The 15,584-nt window shown below is 39.9% G+C and overlaps 2 protein-coding genes and 1 non-coding gene across 9 annotated transcripts in view; 2 read left to right on the forward strand and 1 right to left on the reverse strand.

Annotated features, from left to right (window-relative positions):
- Positions 1-4,165, forward strand: part of eda (ectodysplasin A) — a 38,475-nt gene extending 34,310 nt beyond the window's left edge. For 5 of the 7 annotated variants that reach the window (XM_023795831.2, XM_023795832.2, XM_023795833.2 and 2 more), the window contains one exon: positions 225-4,165. In XM_023795831.2, the coding sequence (XP_023651599.1) occupies positions 225-485 (261 nt within the window). In that variant the 3' untranslated portion in view covers positions 486-4,165. The remainder of the gene's footprint in view (positions 1-224) is intronic. The other 2 variants (XR_011983538.1, XR_011983539.1) reach the window with 2 other exon arrangements.
- Positions 4,166-10,914: 6,749 nt separating this feature from the next.
- On the reverse strand, positions 10,915-10,986 carry trnap-agg (transfer RNA proline (anticodon AGG)). The gene has a single exon. It is a non-coding gene; the product is annotated as a tRNA-Pro (tRNA).
- Positions 10,987-11,555: 569 nt separating this feature from the next.
- wnt11f2 (wnt 11, family member 2) lies at positions 11,556-14,147 on the forward strand. The gene is made up of 5 exons (XM_023795968.2): positions 11,556-11,800; positions 11,956-12,191; positions 12,330-12,607; positions 12,702-12,994; positions 13,229-14,147. The coding sequence occupies exons 1-5, from the start codon at positions 11,733-11,735 to the stop codon at positions 13,401-13,403; spliced, it is 1,050 nt and encodes a 349-aa protein (XP_023651736.2). The 5' UTR covers positions 11,556-11,732; the 3' UTR covers positions 13,404-14,147.
- Positions 14,148-15,584: the final 1,437 nt, after the last annotated feature.

Consider the following 15,584-nt stretch of genomic DNA (forward strand, 5'->3'; position numbering starts at 1 on the left):
TGTCAGCTGCATGCCCATTGCCCCTTCTCACTGCACAACTGGCAGATACGCAAGGTCTGTAATGTCATAATGAAGGGTTCAGAAAGTTAATTCCAAACTAGAAAAATGTTTTTCCAGTGTAATACATCTTAAAAATTGGAAATTAATAGACATAGAGTCCTATCTGCCTTTTAAGTTTTTTTTTCTTTTCATACTTTTTGAGCCTTTTCCCACTTCTCTGCCAGGTGTACTTCCTGAACTTCACCGACATTGCTAGCTATGAAGTGATGGTGGACAAGACGCCCTTCCTGCGCTGCACGCGCAGCATCGAGGCGGGCCAGCGTAAGTTCAACACCTGCTACACCGCCGGCGTCCGCCTGCTGCGTGCCCGCCAGAGGATCGCCGTTAAGATGGTGTATGAGGACACCTCCATTAGCATGAGCAACCACACCACCTTCCTAGGGAGCTTCCGACTGGGAGACGCCCCGCCTGCAGGGCACCCCTGAACGCCAGCACCCGCCCCCCCAATCAGCTGACACCCTTTGCCCGCAGTGCTGCCACGTCATCCCACCATAACACTGACATTACTCCCAGCAATAGAACACAAAAATCCAGTGGGGGATTTTATCTTTGGTTCATATTGCCTGCCACTTCTGCTCGATCACTGACTATTCTGACCCTGTCCTGTGAATGGTTGAATGGACACAGAATTCCTGTGCTACTCAAACTTACTATCAAAGAGGAAAATGGTAACCGTTCAGGCACAGCAGAGGTACATAAGCTTTATGCACAATTTGTTTAATGAAACTTTCTTTTATTTTATAAATATTATTTAAAAACATTTTTGTTCTGGAGAAGGTCAACAAACAGCTGTTTTCTTCATTCATGAGAAAGCTGATCTTGCATATATAATTTAAATTATTTCAAAAATTTTGAAAATTATAAACATTTGCTATAATCTACTGGTGGAGAAGCGGCGATGGCAGCTTTCGAAGATGTGCAGTGTGTGCATTTGCATTGCCATGTATTAAAATGTGCATACATACACACACATACACATATACACGCACACACACACACACACACAGACACCCATACACACACACACACAGACACAGACACAAAGAAAGCTAATTTGAAAATCCCACTGGGCCAAAATTTTAAAAAATGCACTGCCCTTTTGTCGGTTTAAAATTTTGCTATCCCTTATAATAATTCATAGACTGCAAAGGATTGAAATTATTTTCCTGCTCTATTAGCTTAAGTTAAATTTACAAAGTCATCATAAAATATCTCCAAATCCTCAGATAAAAAATGAGTGGAAAATTGTAAAAAGCCAGCTTTTAATAGCATAATTACAGCATTGTGATACAGACTCAATTGTACATTGTCTTGTATTATTTTAGCTTATCCTCTAACTTCTGTGAACACATAATGAACATCCATGGTTACAGAATTTGTGTATAAGATTCTCATTTACAGTAGTTTTGTTAAGATGGGAAATTTTCAGAAAATTAAAGATAAAACATTGCACTGTTTATACACTCAAGAGCCAAAAGGCTAAGTTCACATTACAAGCCTCATTGTCGAATTCCGATTTTTTGCTTAGACTGGATTTGCCTGTCTTGATGGTTCGCATTCATAATTACAAGTGACCTGTATCTATCTGTAATGTGAAGGCATCTGTCCGCTGAAATGGTTCACCTGCGCAATGGTACCTCACTGACAAAAAGGAAATACTCAGTGCATGTATACAGGCAAAAAACCAGATGAATACCGATCTGGAAAAAAATCAGATTTGATGCACATTCAGGCAAGAATCAGATTTCAGTCACTTCAGCTTGTTAGCACAAACACAGCCTAAGACTATTTCTCTATGTGGAGTAAATAATGTTGACCATCTAGTAAAAATGGTGTGTGTCAAGGTCTGGGATATATTAAGCTAACATTCGGGACTTGTGATTGACATTCTGAATGCAGAAGAAAAGGTAAAGATGAGTGACTTTGATGAGCTACGTCATTATGGCCAGACGGCGACGGCTGGGCCAGAGAATCGGCAGGGCGTGTGGGAAGCTGACGGTCAGCCGTGGTGAGCACCTCCCGAGGGTGGTCTGAGGAGGGGAAGACCACCAATCGCCAACAGGGTGTCGGGCCGCCGAGACTGGTCAGGGCGAGATGTGAATGAAGGCTGCGTGGCACAATGTGTCACGTCACACAGCACATGGAGCTCTGCTGTCTGGGGCTCTGCAGCCGTGCGTCGCTCTTGTAGGTCCAATGCAGCCCCCAGATGCCCGACGCGCAGGTCGCTCTTGTAGGTCCAATGCAGCCCCCAGATGCCCGACGCGCAGGTCGCTCTTGTAGGTCCAATGCAGCCCCCAGATGCCCGACGTGCAGGTCGCTCTTGTAGGTCCAATGCAGCCCCCAGATGCCCGACGCGCAGGTCGCTCTTGTAGGTCCAATGCAGCCCCCAGATGCCCGACGCGCAGGTCGCTCTTGTAGGTCCAATGCAGCCCCCAGATGCCCGACGTGCAGGTCGCTCTTGTAGGTCCAATGCAGCCCCCAGATGCCCGACGCGCAGCCGGTCGCCCACATGACGCAGCAGAAAACGCGATTCATCAGACCGAGCAGCCTCCTCCCATTGCTCCAAAGTCCACATTGCGTGCCCATTGTAGGCGCTGTTGAGGGTGGACAGTGGTCAGCAGGGGCAAGATAATAATGAACACTTTATTAATCCCTGTGGGGAAATTGTTTTTACGCCTCCCTCAAAGATGCCCTTAGTGCTGAGACACATTACTCCTGAGACCATCATGAAAACTATCAGCTATTTGTGCCACAGTAACCCTCTTTGTTGGTTTTACCACACTAGCTTTCTTTCACAACCCACATTGATGAGCCGCTCAACACCCTGTTGATGATTCGTGGTTTTGCCCTCCTTAGACCATTGTGAGCAGGTCCTCACCATGGCTGCTGCTGGTGGTTGTATTGTGGGGTGCAGGTTCTCACCATGGCTGCTGCTGGTGGTTGTCTTGTGGAGTGCAGGTTCTCACCATAGCTAGTGCTGGCGGTTGTCTTGTGGGGTGCAGGTCCTCACCATGGCTGCTGCTGGTGGTTGTCTTGTGGGGTGCAGGTTCTCACCATGGCTGCTGCTGGTGGTTGTCTTGTGGGGTGCAGGTTCTCACCATGGCCGCTGCAGGTGGTTGTCTTGTGGGGTGCAGGTTCTCACCATGGCTGCTGCTGGTGGTTGGTTGTCTTGTGGGGTGCAGGTTCTCACCATGGCTGCTGCTGGTGGTTGGTTGTCTTGTGGGGTGCAGGTCCTCACCATGGCTGCTGCTGGTGGTTGTCTTGTGGAGTGCAGGTTCTCACCATGGCTGCTGCTGGTGGTTGTCTTGTGGGGTGCAGGTTCTCACCATAGCTGCTGCTGGTGGTTGGTTGTCATGTGGAGTGCAGGTTCTCACCATGGCTGCTGCTGGTGGTTGGTTGTCTTGTGGGGTGCAGGTTCTCACCATGGCTGCTGCTGGTGGTTGGTTGTCTTGTGGGGTGCAGGTCCTCACCATGGCTGCTGCTGGTGGTTGTCTTGTGGGGTGCAGGTTCTCACCATGGCTGCTGCTGGTGGTTGTCTTGTGGGGTGCAGGTCCTCACCATGGCTGCTGCTGGTGGTTGTCTTGTGGAGTGCAGGTTCTCACCATGGCTGCTGCTGGTGGTTGGTTGTCTTGTGGGGTGCAGGTTCTCACCATACCTGCTGCTGGTGGTTGTCTTGTGACCTCCCCACAAGCCGTGCCATTTCGGAGATGCTCTGATCCAGTCATCGGGCCATAATGATTTGGCCCATGTCATAGTCACTCAGACCATTATCTATGCCCATGTGTTCTGCGTACAACATGTCAACTACAGGTACTGAATGTTAGCTTGCCGTCTAATGTACCCCAGACCTTGATATGCACTGATAGTACTAGATAGTCAACATTATTCACGTCTTGTGGGGGTGGTCATAATGTTTTAGCTTATTGCTCTATGTGTATACATGTATATAAATTATTATGAAGACACGTCACTGTTTATCAACAGGTAACTTTATTGTTTTAATGCAACAGCGAAATACAGGTTTATAATTAAGTGTCCTTGTCATGAGTTCGGCATATTTCACAAAATGTGATGTAAAGGAATTAAATAATTAATCTGACTTGAACTATTCTCTTTTGTTCTTTGACAAACTGCTAGTACGACTAAACTAAACCATGAACAGTTTTTTTTTTTTGCCAATCAGACCCTCAAACCAAACCCAATGTCGTTGTCAGTTCTGGTTTCATAGAACACCTGCAGTATGGTAATAATGGCAATTATCATAAGGATAACGGATTCATAGATAATTTCACTCAAATAGGTGTAGGAATTTTACTTTCAAGCTGTATAACGTTTTGTATATCTTAAAAGTTGAACAATATTTTTGTTGCAGTCTGGAGTTGTAATATCAATTAAGAACATTTGTTACTTACATTACATACATTTGTTTTATTTATAATTGGTAACGTAACACGTTAGGCATACCCACAGCTACAATAAGCTGTTCTATTCTTAAGCAGTATTTTTTGAAACATAAATTCATGCTGCTTTTTGGGACGATATACAATAGGTTTCAGTGCCATGGTCATTACCGGATAGTTTTCTTTTTGATATTTACAGTTCCTTAAAAGTTCATTGTAGCCACATTTGGAGTCCTGTCACTTCACTTGAATTAAGTAATGAATCATTAGGAATGCCGTGTACATTTTTATAATACTGTGATTGTATATATGTATATAAAATAGAAAGTTCTTTGTAAATGGAATATTTTCCTAATGTGTGGAAATAAAATTTTTTCTTTGCGGTATTTTGTAACCTCTCTATAGGAAAATATATATTTTTTTTTATTTTCCATAAAGTTCTAAGGTGTAATTAAGAAGATGTTTCTCAAATTAGTGAACATTTATTATTACTAAAATTAGTCTATTATCTACAAAGTTGTTTAAATTTTGAAAAATGATCCCGTGTCAATATGGATTTTATCGAACTAGTGTGTATCATGTAATCGTGTAAAGTGTATCGTGAAGTACTGAAGACTGAATTATTTTTGAATATTTAAAATCTGTTAGCAATTGCCTACTGCATTTCCTTAACGTTGCTAGCTAGGTGTAAGGAATATAAAATATAAAGTCATCATTTAAAAATTAATAAAAGACCAATTAACCTGCGAATTACTCCATAATAAGCAGTCATAAAACTGAAAAGAAATACAAACATTTAAACAACCACAAAATTCTAAGTTAATCGAATAAATGAAGTGATAAGCTGCCATTCTCATCATCTGCTTATAAAGTTTTATTTTTATTTTCGAATTAGATTCGAATGTCCCGCGAGCCTGTATAGGACAAGCGGTTTGAGAAAATGGCTTTATGGATGGATGTAACATGATATTATACATATAGAAGTAACATCCTTCCTGTCATTTGCAGTTATGACACATTGTTTTGTGTTTTTGTCTGTAGATTTACGATATAAAATAGTCTGACGTCTATTTCTGACCGAACTGTAATTAGCACTGTTCTTTTAATTAATACTAATTTTACAAACTAGCACATCAAGCGCGGGAAAAAATAATTAAACGACAGAACACCGATCAATTTGGAACACAGAAGAAAATCAGTTAATCTCTCAGAACTATTATTAACCATTACTTTTGCTTTTAAGAGAAACGCAGACTCAAATTACACACTTTAAGCAGTGAATGATGACTGATCTCGCAAGTGGTGCATGGTAGCACTGTGGTGCTACAACCTAACGAACCGAACAGAAATACAGAGGAAGCTATTCTATATTTATATAGGGCTGTATAGAACGCATACTGCATACACCAATAAATCAAATAACAAATGTGATAACCAAAAAACGACTTTAATGGGCAAAAAAGTAAAATCCCAAAACCTTTATTAGGATCAATTGTCCTCGGGATATATAGTTACTGTGTATAAACTGTTTCCTCATTGTTTCATCTTCCGTTAGTTTTACTTACATATAAAATTATGGACTGGTTTCATTCAGGCTTTGTAGAGGAATAGTTCGGGGGAGCTAATGCGTTTGGACAGAGTGTTTTTCAGTTAGTTAGTTAGTAGTAATTATTCTATTGCATAAATGCCACGATCATTTCACTTTAAAACGTTAAACGGGCACAATCTCATTGCGAACGAGTCTATTTGATTGACCTTGTTATTATTAAATTGACCCCCTCAGGGGCGTCAGAAGCATTTTGAATATGGGAGGGACACACTGGCGGGGGGTCTAGGGACCCTCCTCCAGATTTTTTTTATGAATTAGATGCCATATGTGTATTCTCATATCGATCAAGTGGAATTGATTCTTTCGCAAATCAATAGAAACAGCGCTGGGTGAACTAATATTTTATGTTAAATGTTGGGGGGTACAAACGAATAATTATGAAATGTGAGGGGGGACACGTACGTCCCCCTCAGATTTAATGGCGGCGACGCCCATCGACCCTCTGCGGGCAAAGACGCAAGAAATCGGTCTGTTTTCAAAACGCTCAAAAGCAATTGCGATTATTCGCTGAACTTCCGAGAGGGGGCGCGTCTGCTCCCGTGACGTCCGTGCTCTTAATGGCCACATAATTTTTGTACGTTTTAAACAGATACATCGCACATGTACACAGAAGTCTGCTTACTTAAACAATTTTGGTGATGTTACAGTATTTAATGGGGTGCTACTGGGGGGTGTTTGGCAGTTTTCAGGGGGCGCTTCAGAACCCTCCCCTCCCGTGAGCCCCTGACAATGGATTATTTAAAAGAAAACATACATCAGCAATAATTACTAGAAAAATATGGGTATATATGATATTTAAATAGAATTGATATGCGACTTGCTCTGGTACTCAGTAACCTTCTAAAGGAACGCTGTGCACTTCGTTTCTTTAATGATGGTGACAATTGCCGTGCTAAACAGCCACCCAGACTTTCCTGCAAAGGTGGTGGGGGGGGGGGGGTGGGGGTTTGGGCTGAGGATAACACGATAGAAATTTACAAAACTTACAAATAAAGTCCCACTTTTACTCTTACCTTGGTTGGCTGGGCAACAGCAAAGTCTTTCCTATTTATTTGTTTGTTATGTGTAACACTGTGTGAAATTCCCTTGTCTTGTATTTACATTACATTTACATTGGCTTTGGTCTGGTGACCCCTTCCAGGATAAGTTCTTTGAAGATTGATAAATATTTATGCAAGCTTCAATTATTGTGCCTTAAATTTGTAGTTAGAAGTAATTAAACGTTATAAGCATTCATATTTTGAATATGTGCTACTGAGTGAATTATACCATGTAACATGTGACCAGGTGACCAGTTTCTTTGTAGCTTCCTGGCAGAGCCCTAAATTAACCTTTGCTTCTATAAAGAAAAACACAAGAGATTTATATCCCCCATGTGTGAGATAGATAGATAGATAGATGGATGGATGAATTTTTTTAAATTATTTTTATTTACTGCATTTTTTCTCAGGATTATACTGTCTGAAATACTAATTTTATCTGGTAAAGCTTGTGCATTTACTTAATGTATGATGCCGTAAAACTCCACTAAAGATTCTAGAAATTATGATAAAAACAAAACACATCACAGAAATGTGAGATGACTGATACTGTCCTGCAGCAGGGTTGCCCAATACAGCCATTCCTGTGTATTTCAAAGAGAAACTACTTGCACAGGAAAGACTTCAAACAGCTATCTGTGGAAGTCTCAATACACACAACAATATCGTGTGTATCCATTTGTCAAAATGGTTAATTTCTACTGCCACGAATAAGCATTGTTGGTGGAATAAGGGGAGAGACAGGAAGGACGGGCTCCTGTATGCAAAGTCAGCCCCCCTCCCACCAAGTCTAGCTTTCATAAACATGAACATCATCTCACCTCTTAACAGTGATTACACCCAGTGTCAACCTGGAGGGCCAACAAAAGGAAAGACTCTACTTGATCTGTAACAGTTCTAACAAGAAAGAAACCTTGTATTGGGAAGTTTCAGTCAAATAAACACCCTCAACATTTAAAGCAACCGCCAATCCAAGGATGCGGATACATGATGGATCTTCTTCAGAAATGAATGCTACACATAACACATGCACACTAGGTTGAGATGTCGATACATATTATCACAATCAAAAAAAAAAAAAACAGTTGCAGATCAAATATGTTTTGCTTGTGATGTACAAAGGATCAGTCTAGTGAGTTAAATGACAAAGAAAGGTTCCTTACAGCTTTTGAATTCTCTGAAATTCATCTAGGAGGTGCCTAAGAAACAGAAGCTTCTCAAGTTGTTAGGATAGTGATATATGCCAATACAAAGAACTTTTAAGTATGCTTACAGTTCTGGGGATAATTAGCATCCATCAACAATTTGCTAACATCATGAATTTCGATCATGTTCTTCACATACTGCTCAGGGCCTAGTTTCTCGAAACCTTCTTAATGCTACATCGTTCGTAAGTTCTATTTATTGACATGTGTTCTTATTTATATCATCTCAATTTTAACTCTGTTGCTAATTTTCAACTTAAATGATTTAAAAAAGATAAAGCACTATTAAATGTGCTTGAGATGAGAATTAGAAGACAATGGATTTGTATATGGATTTAAGAAAAGCCCTTTCTTTTTGTAAAGCTTAAATGATATTTAAGGTTTTGAACTAGAAAACTTCTCAGATGAAGTCTTGTTATTTCTGTGTAAAGATATTCTTGATTCTATATGTAGCATTTCGGAGGTATATGACATTCAGTCACTCCCCTTTGCCAAGTGGCCACATTTAGAAGGTATTTTTGTGAAATAACATATATATAATTGGACATACAAAATATAGCAATGATACCACACAAATATAACTAATTACATAATTTTGAATGGTAAGCCACTTTTTGTGTAGCGTGGCTTTTGTCTGTAAGCTGACGTCTGTATATAATCCAGAGGCTCTGAGCTCTTTTTAAGGATTTCCATAAAACCTGCATCTTCCATAAGAATTTAGAGCATTTCTGGTTGATTTATTTGTCTCATTTGGGTAATTTGAGAAACCTATGACTCAACTGAAGAATGACATTGATTAACTTAAGTACTAAGCCACAAAATGGCAATAGATTTCTAGAAATTTTTGGTAAATGACGACTGATAAAGTGTCTAAGGTATGACATAGGCTACATCAGTTTAACATTGGTGAGATCAGATCTTCAGTTATTTGCATTTTGTGTATGAGGCATGAGCTTCAGTTCCAAACAGAAAACGAAAGAACAACCCACTTTTCTCTAACTTTGCAAAAGGTGGTTTAATTGTGTCATTGAAAGAGCCAAGCTGCCCTTGTTTTGTTCAATGCTATCAAGTGGGTTGAAGGCATGGTACAAACTACTGTGACATTTCACATCACCATGATTATTGTCTCAGTAGATGCTTCCTTGTCATGCCAAACATTGGGAGATAACATTTAAGACTGAAAGGGCATTTTGGGTTCAGGGTTACCAGTAATCATCGGTCATCTTACTACAATAAAAACATATTGTGAATTCAAATTAAGACATAATTTGTGCTGAACAACTTATTAGACCCTTGCTAGTTTTTTTTTTTAAAAGCCATTTGTCTTTCATTTTGTCAAAGTCCACAAAGTTCATTTTGGCAATAATTAAAACCTTTCAAAATCTTCTGAAAAATACTTAAGAAGAAAAAGCTACCCTCTCTGGCAAAGGGACTACAATGAGGACTAGATAAACAGTAGGTTAAATTAAGCCTTTACTATGACCCACTGATATCCCCTGAAAAAATCTTTCAACCACTAATCTTAGACCACATGCAGATAATTAACTACTTAAAATCCCTCAAGTGGCAATACCTCTTAAAGCCAGTTCTCGGGTTGTTTTATGATCATGGATTGGTTGTAATAAATGTAATACAACAAAAGAATAATTCTAAAGCCTCTGTAATTCCATTACAAGCTGGAAAAAAATCAATATCAAAAAAGCAACTGCAGAACACCGCGTAAACACTGCCATTGTACTTCAAAAATAATTCACTCAAAATTTCCTTTTCATTTTAGGTTTAGAATAATATTGGCGCAATTGCTGGCTTCTGATAATTGGATTATTATAATCAGTTGCACGACTGAGTAATGCTGGGAAACCTCTTTGGTAGATTAAGATGTGTTAATCTTAATTAACCACTAAATCACTGTTTTAATTGTGCTTTCTGCAACCACGTTATATCTGCCGTCTGATCTTTTAATGGCCTGATTATAACTTATTCTAATTTCACACGTCGGGATGAAGAGTAGTTTCTATGGCTGAATTGAAAATATTTAGAAAATCAAAATTGCCCACATCTTTTTATTGCAGTGGGTGAAACGTGCGGTGTGGTTTTAGGGTGACTAACTCAAATAAGAAAGTGCGAAAATAACAGGTTTCCACGCATGACAATCGACTGACGAATGCGGGACTGTGGCGACAGGATGTGTCAAATTATGACACCTGTAAATTTGTTACCAAGACCCAAGCAACTGCCTTCAATGGCATAAAAGCCATAGTCTGAAAGTTTTCCGTGGCAAGTGTTTATTGACTTTCGCCTTTAGGAAATAGAGGCTGTATTAAAACAAGAAAACGATTTAACTAATATCACAGTGCCCTTTGGCCATTATTTACAAAGGTTTACGGTGCGCGTAGTATAGGTCATATGTTTATGGATTCGTTAAATATATTAAACATTTTAAATAAATATTTCGGCTATTCCTTATTAGCGTTTTTATGTTGTTCAATAGTATTGCTCAATTGCGTGTCCCGTCAGAATGTTCTCTCAATAATAATTGGATAAAAATCAATGCTTTTTGCTTATGGACAGTTTTATAACCGTAAGAGAATAAAACACAAGGGCTCGTCCGGGATTTGAACCCGGGACCTCTCGCACCCTAAGCGAGAATCATACCCCTAGACCAACGAGCCAGGTAAGGCTGTGTTTTTTAGTCCACTTAGACTTTTTTTAGTTTAGGAAACAATCGTCAATTTAATCAAAATGATTGTACGAATCAGTCGTAATTGATCTCAGTTTATTTACCTGTATTTAAGCATAACTTATGTACCATTTTATGCTCGACGTATTCTTGCTAGGGGATATTGCAAATTATATTTAATTTTAGAATGTTGTTTTTTCTAAAATGTTTGGCGTTTGCATACATTGATAAAATGTGATATTTTGGATCAACTTAGTTATATAGCCTAGCGCAATAATCACTGCGAATCAAACAAAAATTTTATTGGGTTGCCTAGTTATTATCTACTTAGTATTTTGTATAGATGGACTGTTATTGACCATTTTGTCTCGTATTTTCTGAATATATAATCAAACAGAACATGAGTACGTCTTTCGGGCGTCTCTTTTTGCCACCGATTTACCTATGAATGTAGCTCGTTGATATTCGCGACTGGGGAATGTACGATGCCTAAGAATTTCATTAATCTACTTCGGGTCGATGGGCGTGGTTTGGGGGGGGGGTGTATATAAGGCGACAAGGGACACAACATGTTATAGCTGGGTGTACTGTACCCGGGGCGGTGTGTCAATCGGATAAGGAATCACTTCGTCTGGATTACAAACAAACTTCGCCATACCTCGGGAATATACTATTCTCAATATTTTAATCCACTAGATTTTTGTAAGGTTTTTTAACAAAGTTCCAAACTGAACTATAATGAAAACCATTAACTTACTTTTGCTGACATTACTCTGTATATACCGTTGCTCAGCAATCCATTGGCTGTAAGTATGGGTATTCATTTTATTAAATGGATTGTGTGATTAACTAGTTTACTTACTAAATGTATCATTCTGAACTGTTTATTCTCTGATTTGGTATTTGTATGAGTTAGGTTTTGAATGGTTAGACATGAAGAGAACTTTGCTTCCTTTTGTAGAGGACTCACGGTAAATGGTAGCTCAGTTGGATGGAATCAGACGCATCACTGCAAGCTTTTGGATGGCCTGGTCCCGGATCAGTTACAGCTCTGCCGGCGAAATCTGGAGCTGATGCACAGTATCGTCCATGCAGCAAAGCTTACCAAACTCACTTGTCAGCACGCATTCAAGGACATGCGGTGGAATTGCTCATCGATCGAGAGCGCGCCGCATTTCACACCGGATTTAGCAAAAGGTAAACTTTAGTTGCGCATAGAATTATTTTTACTACATAAACCTGCATTCACAAGTGTTTTGTTTCCAGATTTTTTCATGTAAACTGCAAATATGCATGCTTTGCACAACTGATTTGGCTTACATGGTGTTTCCCTAGGTACGCGAGAATCGGCTTTTGTATTCTCCTTAGCCGCCGCGGTGGTGAGCCACTCTATCGCCCGAGCCTGCGCTTCTGGAGAGCTGCCCAGCTGCTCCTGTGCGCCGGCGCCGGCGGAGCAAGCGGGACCCGACTTCAGATGGGGCGGCTGTGGCGACAATCTTCGCTACGGTCTTCAGATGGGTTCTGCATTCTCTGATGCGCCCATGAAAAACAGCAGATTTGGCCCTCAAGCCTTTCGGCTGATGCATCTACACAACAACGCTGTTGGAAGACAGGTATAGCGACTATTAATAGATTTCCCCCCCCAAATATTTCTTTTATGGTTGAAAGCATTTCTTCATAATGATAACACATTTTCTCCATTTTAAGTCTCTTGTAGATTCCATGGAGACTAAGTGCAAGTGTCACGGTGTATCTGGGTCTTGTTCGGTCAAGACATGTTGGAAGGGGCTGCATGATATCAACCACATCGCCGCAGATCTCAAATCCAAATACCTTGCAGCGACCAAAGTGATCCATCGACACATGGGGGCCCGTAAACAGCTTGTGCCTAAGGAGCTGGATGTCAGGCCAGTGAGGGAGACTGAGCTTGTCTACCTGCTCAGTTCCCCAGACTACTGCGCACACAGTGAGAAGCACGGCTCAATGGGCACACATGACAGGTATTTTCATTTTTTCGTTCAGGTGATACACAACAGACCCAGTTCTTATCATAAGTTTTTTGCAAGCAACCTTAGTGCTATTAGAGGGACGATTAAATAAATTGTTTGTGTGATCAGATGATGTGAAAACCAATGTATGTAGCAGCCAGTTAACCCCAAGCCTGGGAATTCCATTGTAGCAGCTGTAGGTACTGTATGACACAAGCTGTAACAAGGCGTGTTCTCATCACCCAGGCAGTGCAACAAGACGTCTAACGGCAGTGACAGCTGCCACCTGATGTGCTGCGGCCGAGGATATAATGCGTACATGGAGAAGACGGTGGAGAGGTGTCACTGCAGATACCACTGGTGCTGCTATGTCACCTGCAAGAAGTGCGAAAGGACGCTGGAGCGATACGTGTGTAAATAAAGTCGAACTGGAGGCATGGTGATTAACGCAACAGCACTATATCTTTTGCTAGCGAAATTTCCTTCTCCTTATATGTTGAACTAAGACTGGTGCAACCCCCCCCCCCCCCTTCCGGTCCAACTTTTGGGGGTTCTGTGAGTGAAGGAATGCTGCTGACATATGGGTGCAAAGTGGCCATTAAGAATGTGTGCTGTCCTGTGCTGTAGATGCAGGCAGCTTTGGTGGGACGGGCGGGGGCGGATTTCGGGCCCTTATGCTTAGACTGGTTATAGCTCTGTCAGGCCACGCGGGCAAAAGGGGGGTCTGTGATTGATTGGGAGCAACAGAAGTGCGAGCTTTAGAGGTAAAGATTTCTCCCTTGAATGGAAGCTGCTTGAATGGGTAACAATGGCACGAATCACAAAGAGGTCTATTCTAGTGGGCTCCCTCTTCCCCTCCCCCAGGCTAATTGCTCAATCAGCTTTCAGGATTCTAAAGGGAAATGTTATTAAACACATCAAACAATGGTATCACAGTTAAAATAGCATGTACATAAACCCACTGCACAGTCACAGGAATCTGCCTCCTGGAGGCAATTGTTGCATTTATTACTTTTCTACAATAGTACTATATGTGTTATTTTTGCTACTTTGACACATGGTACAGAATTTTCCTGGAATTCCATATTTTGCATATTAAGTTGAACATGAATATCCTGTGAAAATGTATTGTAATATTTATTTTTGAATAAAACATTTTATGTAACATTTGTTTGGCCATTTTTAAATTAATGAGTACAACGTTAATAAAGCCAATAAAGTACGGTCAGCTTTTTATATTCTTCTTGATGACCTATCATTTTAGAATAGCAATATAATTTTTTTATTAAGGGAGTGCTCCAAATTCACTCTTCTAGTTAATATATTGAAGAGTAGCAGGTTTCAAAACTCTGCATTTTTAATTAGATTTAATAATAAAAATAAGAACTGGAAATGGAAATAAATACTGAGGTGTAAATATGCTCCTAGCAAATCTAATGAACAAGTTAACGGTAGACTGGCCACGACCTTCAAAGGACGAATAGAAGTGAGCTATCTACAGCAACTGTCAAACAGTTGCTGTTTGCCCTTGAGGTCAGGATTTAAATTGTTGAATAAAAGTGACACTACATAGCAGATTGGTTGTCTTACCAGATTATTATTCCAAGCAGGACTTTAGGAATCTTAGGCTGAATAATGCCTGCATCCCACAAAAGATATATGCATTTTATTCTCAGTCTTACTTAGCAGGGTTTCTCAGTCAGTTATATTTACATTTTACACATTCAAAAAATAAATAAATAAAAATAGTAGTACTGTGTGAAACTCCTATACATTTTTTAACTAATTAGAAAATTGTTAGAAAATTCACTTGTTCTCCTCATTTTTCTGTATATTCCAGTTCTTGAATGAAATAGCATTTAGATCACACTTAAAATTAGTTTTAGTGAAGGGGAAGGGAGCATTTCCTTCTCAGCAAAATTTAGCCTTGCAATCTAGCTATATTCAAAAATATTTTGGTACACATTTTCCCACCTGAATCACAATGGGCCACAAATAATGGACACCAAAAATAAGTTCTGAACAATCAAAGAAAATGAGAAAGTATTGCTTTCGTATGTATCAAGATGTATAAAACCTTATTGTTTCTTTCAATAACATTAGCTAATGGTAAATGAATTTGTGTTTAGTGGTTTGATCTGAGGTTTGCATAATTGCCACAGAATAACATTCAAACATTCACTAGAAACTGCCTACAGAAATTTAAATAAAGTTCCACTTCATTGCACTTGCTTGCAAGTCAGAATGTAGTATTTGTCAGATGAACCTGTCAGTGTCAATAAAGATAAGACTCTGGTACAGCCAGTTTGCCTTCTTTTTCCAATTCTTATATATTTCTTACAGTGTTAACGTGTGATATTTTACCTTGGAAGTGAACTATTTCCCTGTGTGGCAAAATCCACAAATCTTGATACGGAAACATAGACCCAGTTATAATAAAAGGTGAGTAAGTATTTCCCCAGACAATTTAAATTCAGACTATCGCTTAACATTATAACAGGCTCAAGACTATGCAGACTACAAAACAATACATGCATATATTATTTTTTGCACTGAATTCCAAGCACACAGTAATCATTATCACTTATCTATTACTGCAGTT

Source organism: Paramormyrops kingsleyae, chromosome 18 (assembly GCF_048594095.1).
Source record: "Paramormyrops kingsleyae isolate MSU_618 chromosome 18, PKINGS_0.4, whole genome shotgun sequence".
Taxonomy (NCBI): Eukaryota; Metazoa; Chordata; class Actinopteri; order Osteoglossiformes; family Mormyridae; genus Paramormyrops; species Paramormyrops kingsleyae.

Excerpts from the sequence above, each read along its gene's own strand:
- wnt11f2 (XM_023795968.2), top strand. The coding sequence starts at position 11,733 with ATGAAAACCATTAACTTACTTTTGCTGACATTACTCTGTATATACCGT. Across the intron at positions 12,608-12,701 it reads ACAACGCTGTTGGAAGACAG|TCTCTTGTAGATTCCATGGA; the intron begins GTATAGCGACTA and ends CTCCATTTTAAG. Across the intron at positions 12,995-13,228 it reads TCAATGGGCACACATGACAG|GCAGTGCAACAAGACGTCTA; the intron begins GTATTTTCATTT and ends CTCATCACCCAG.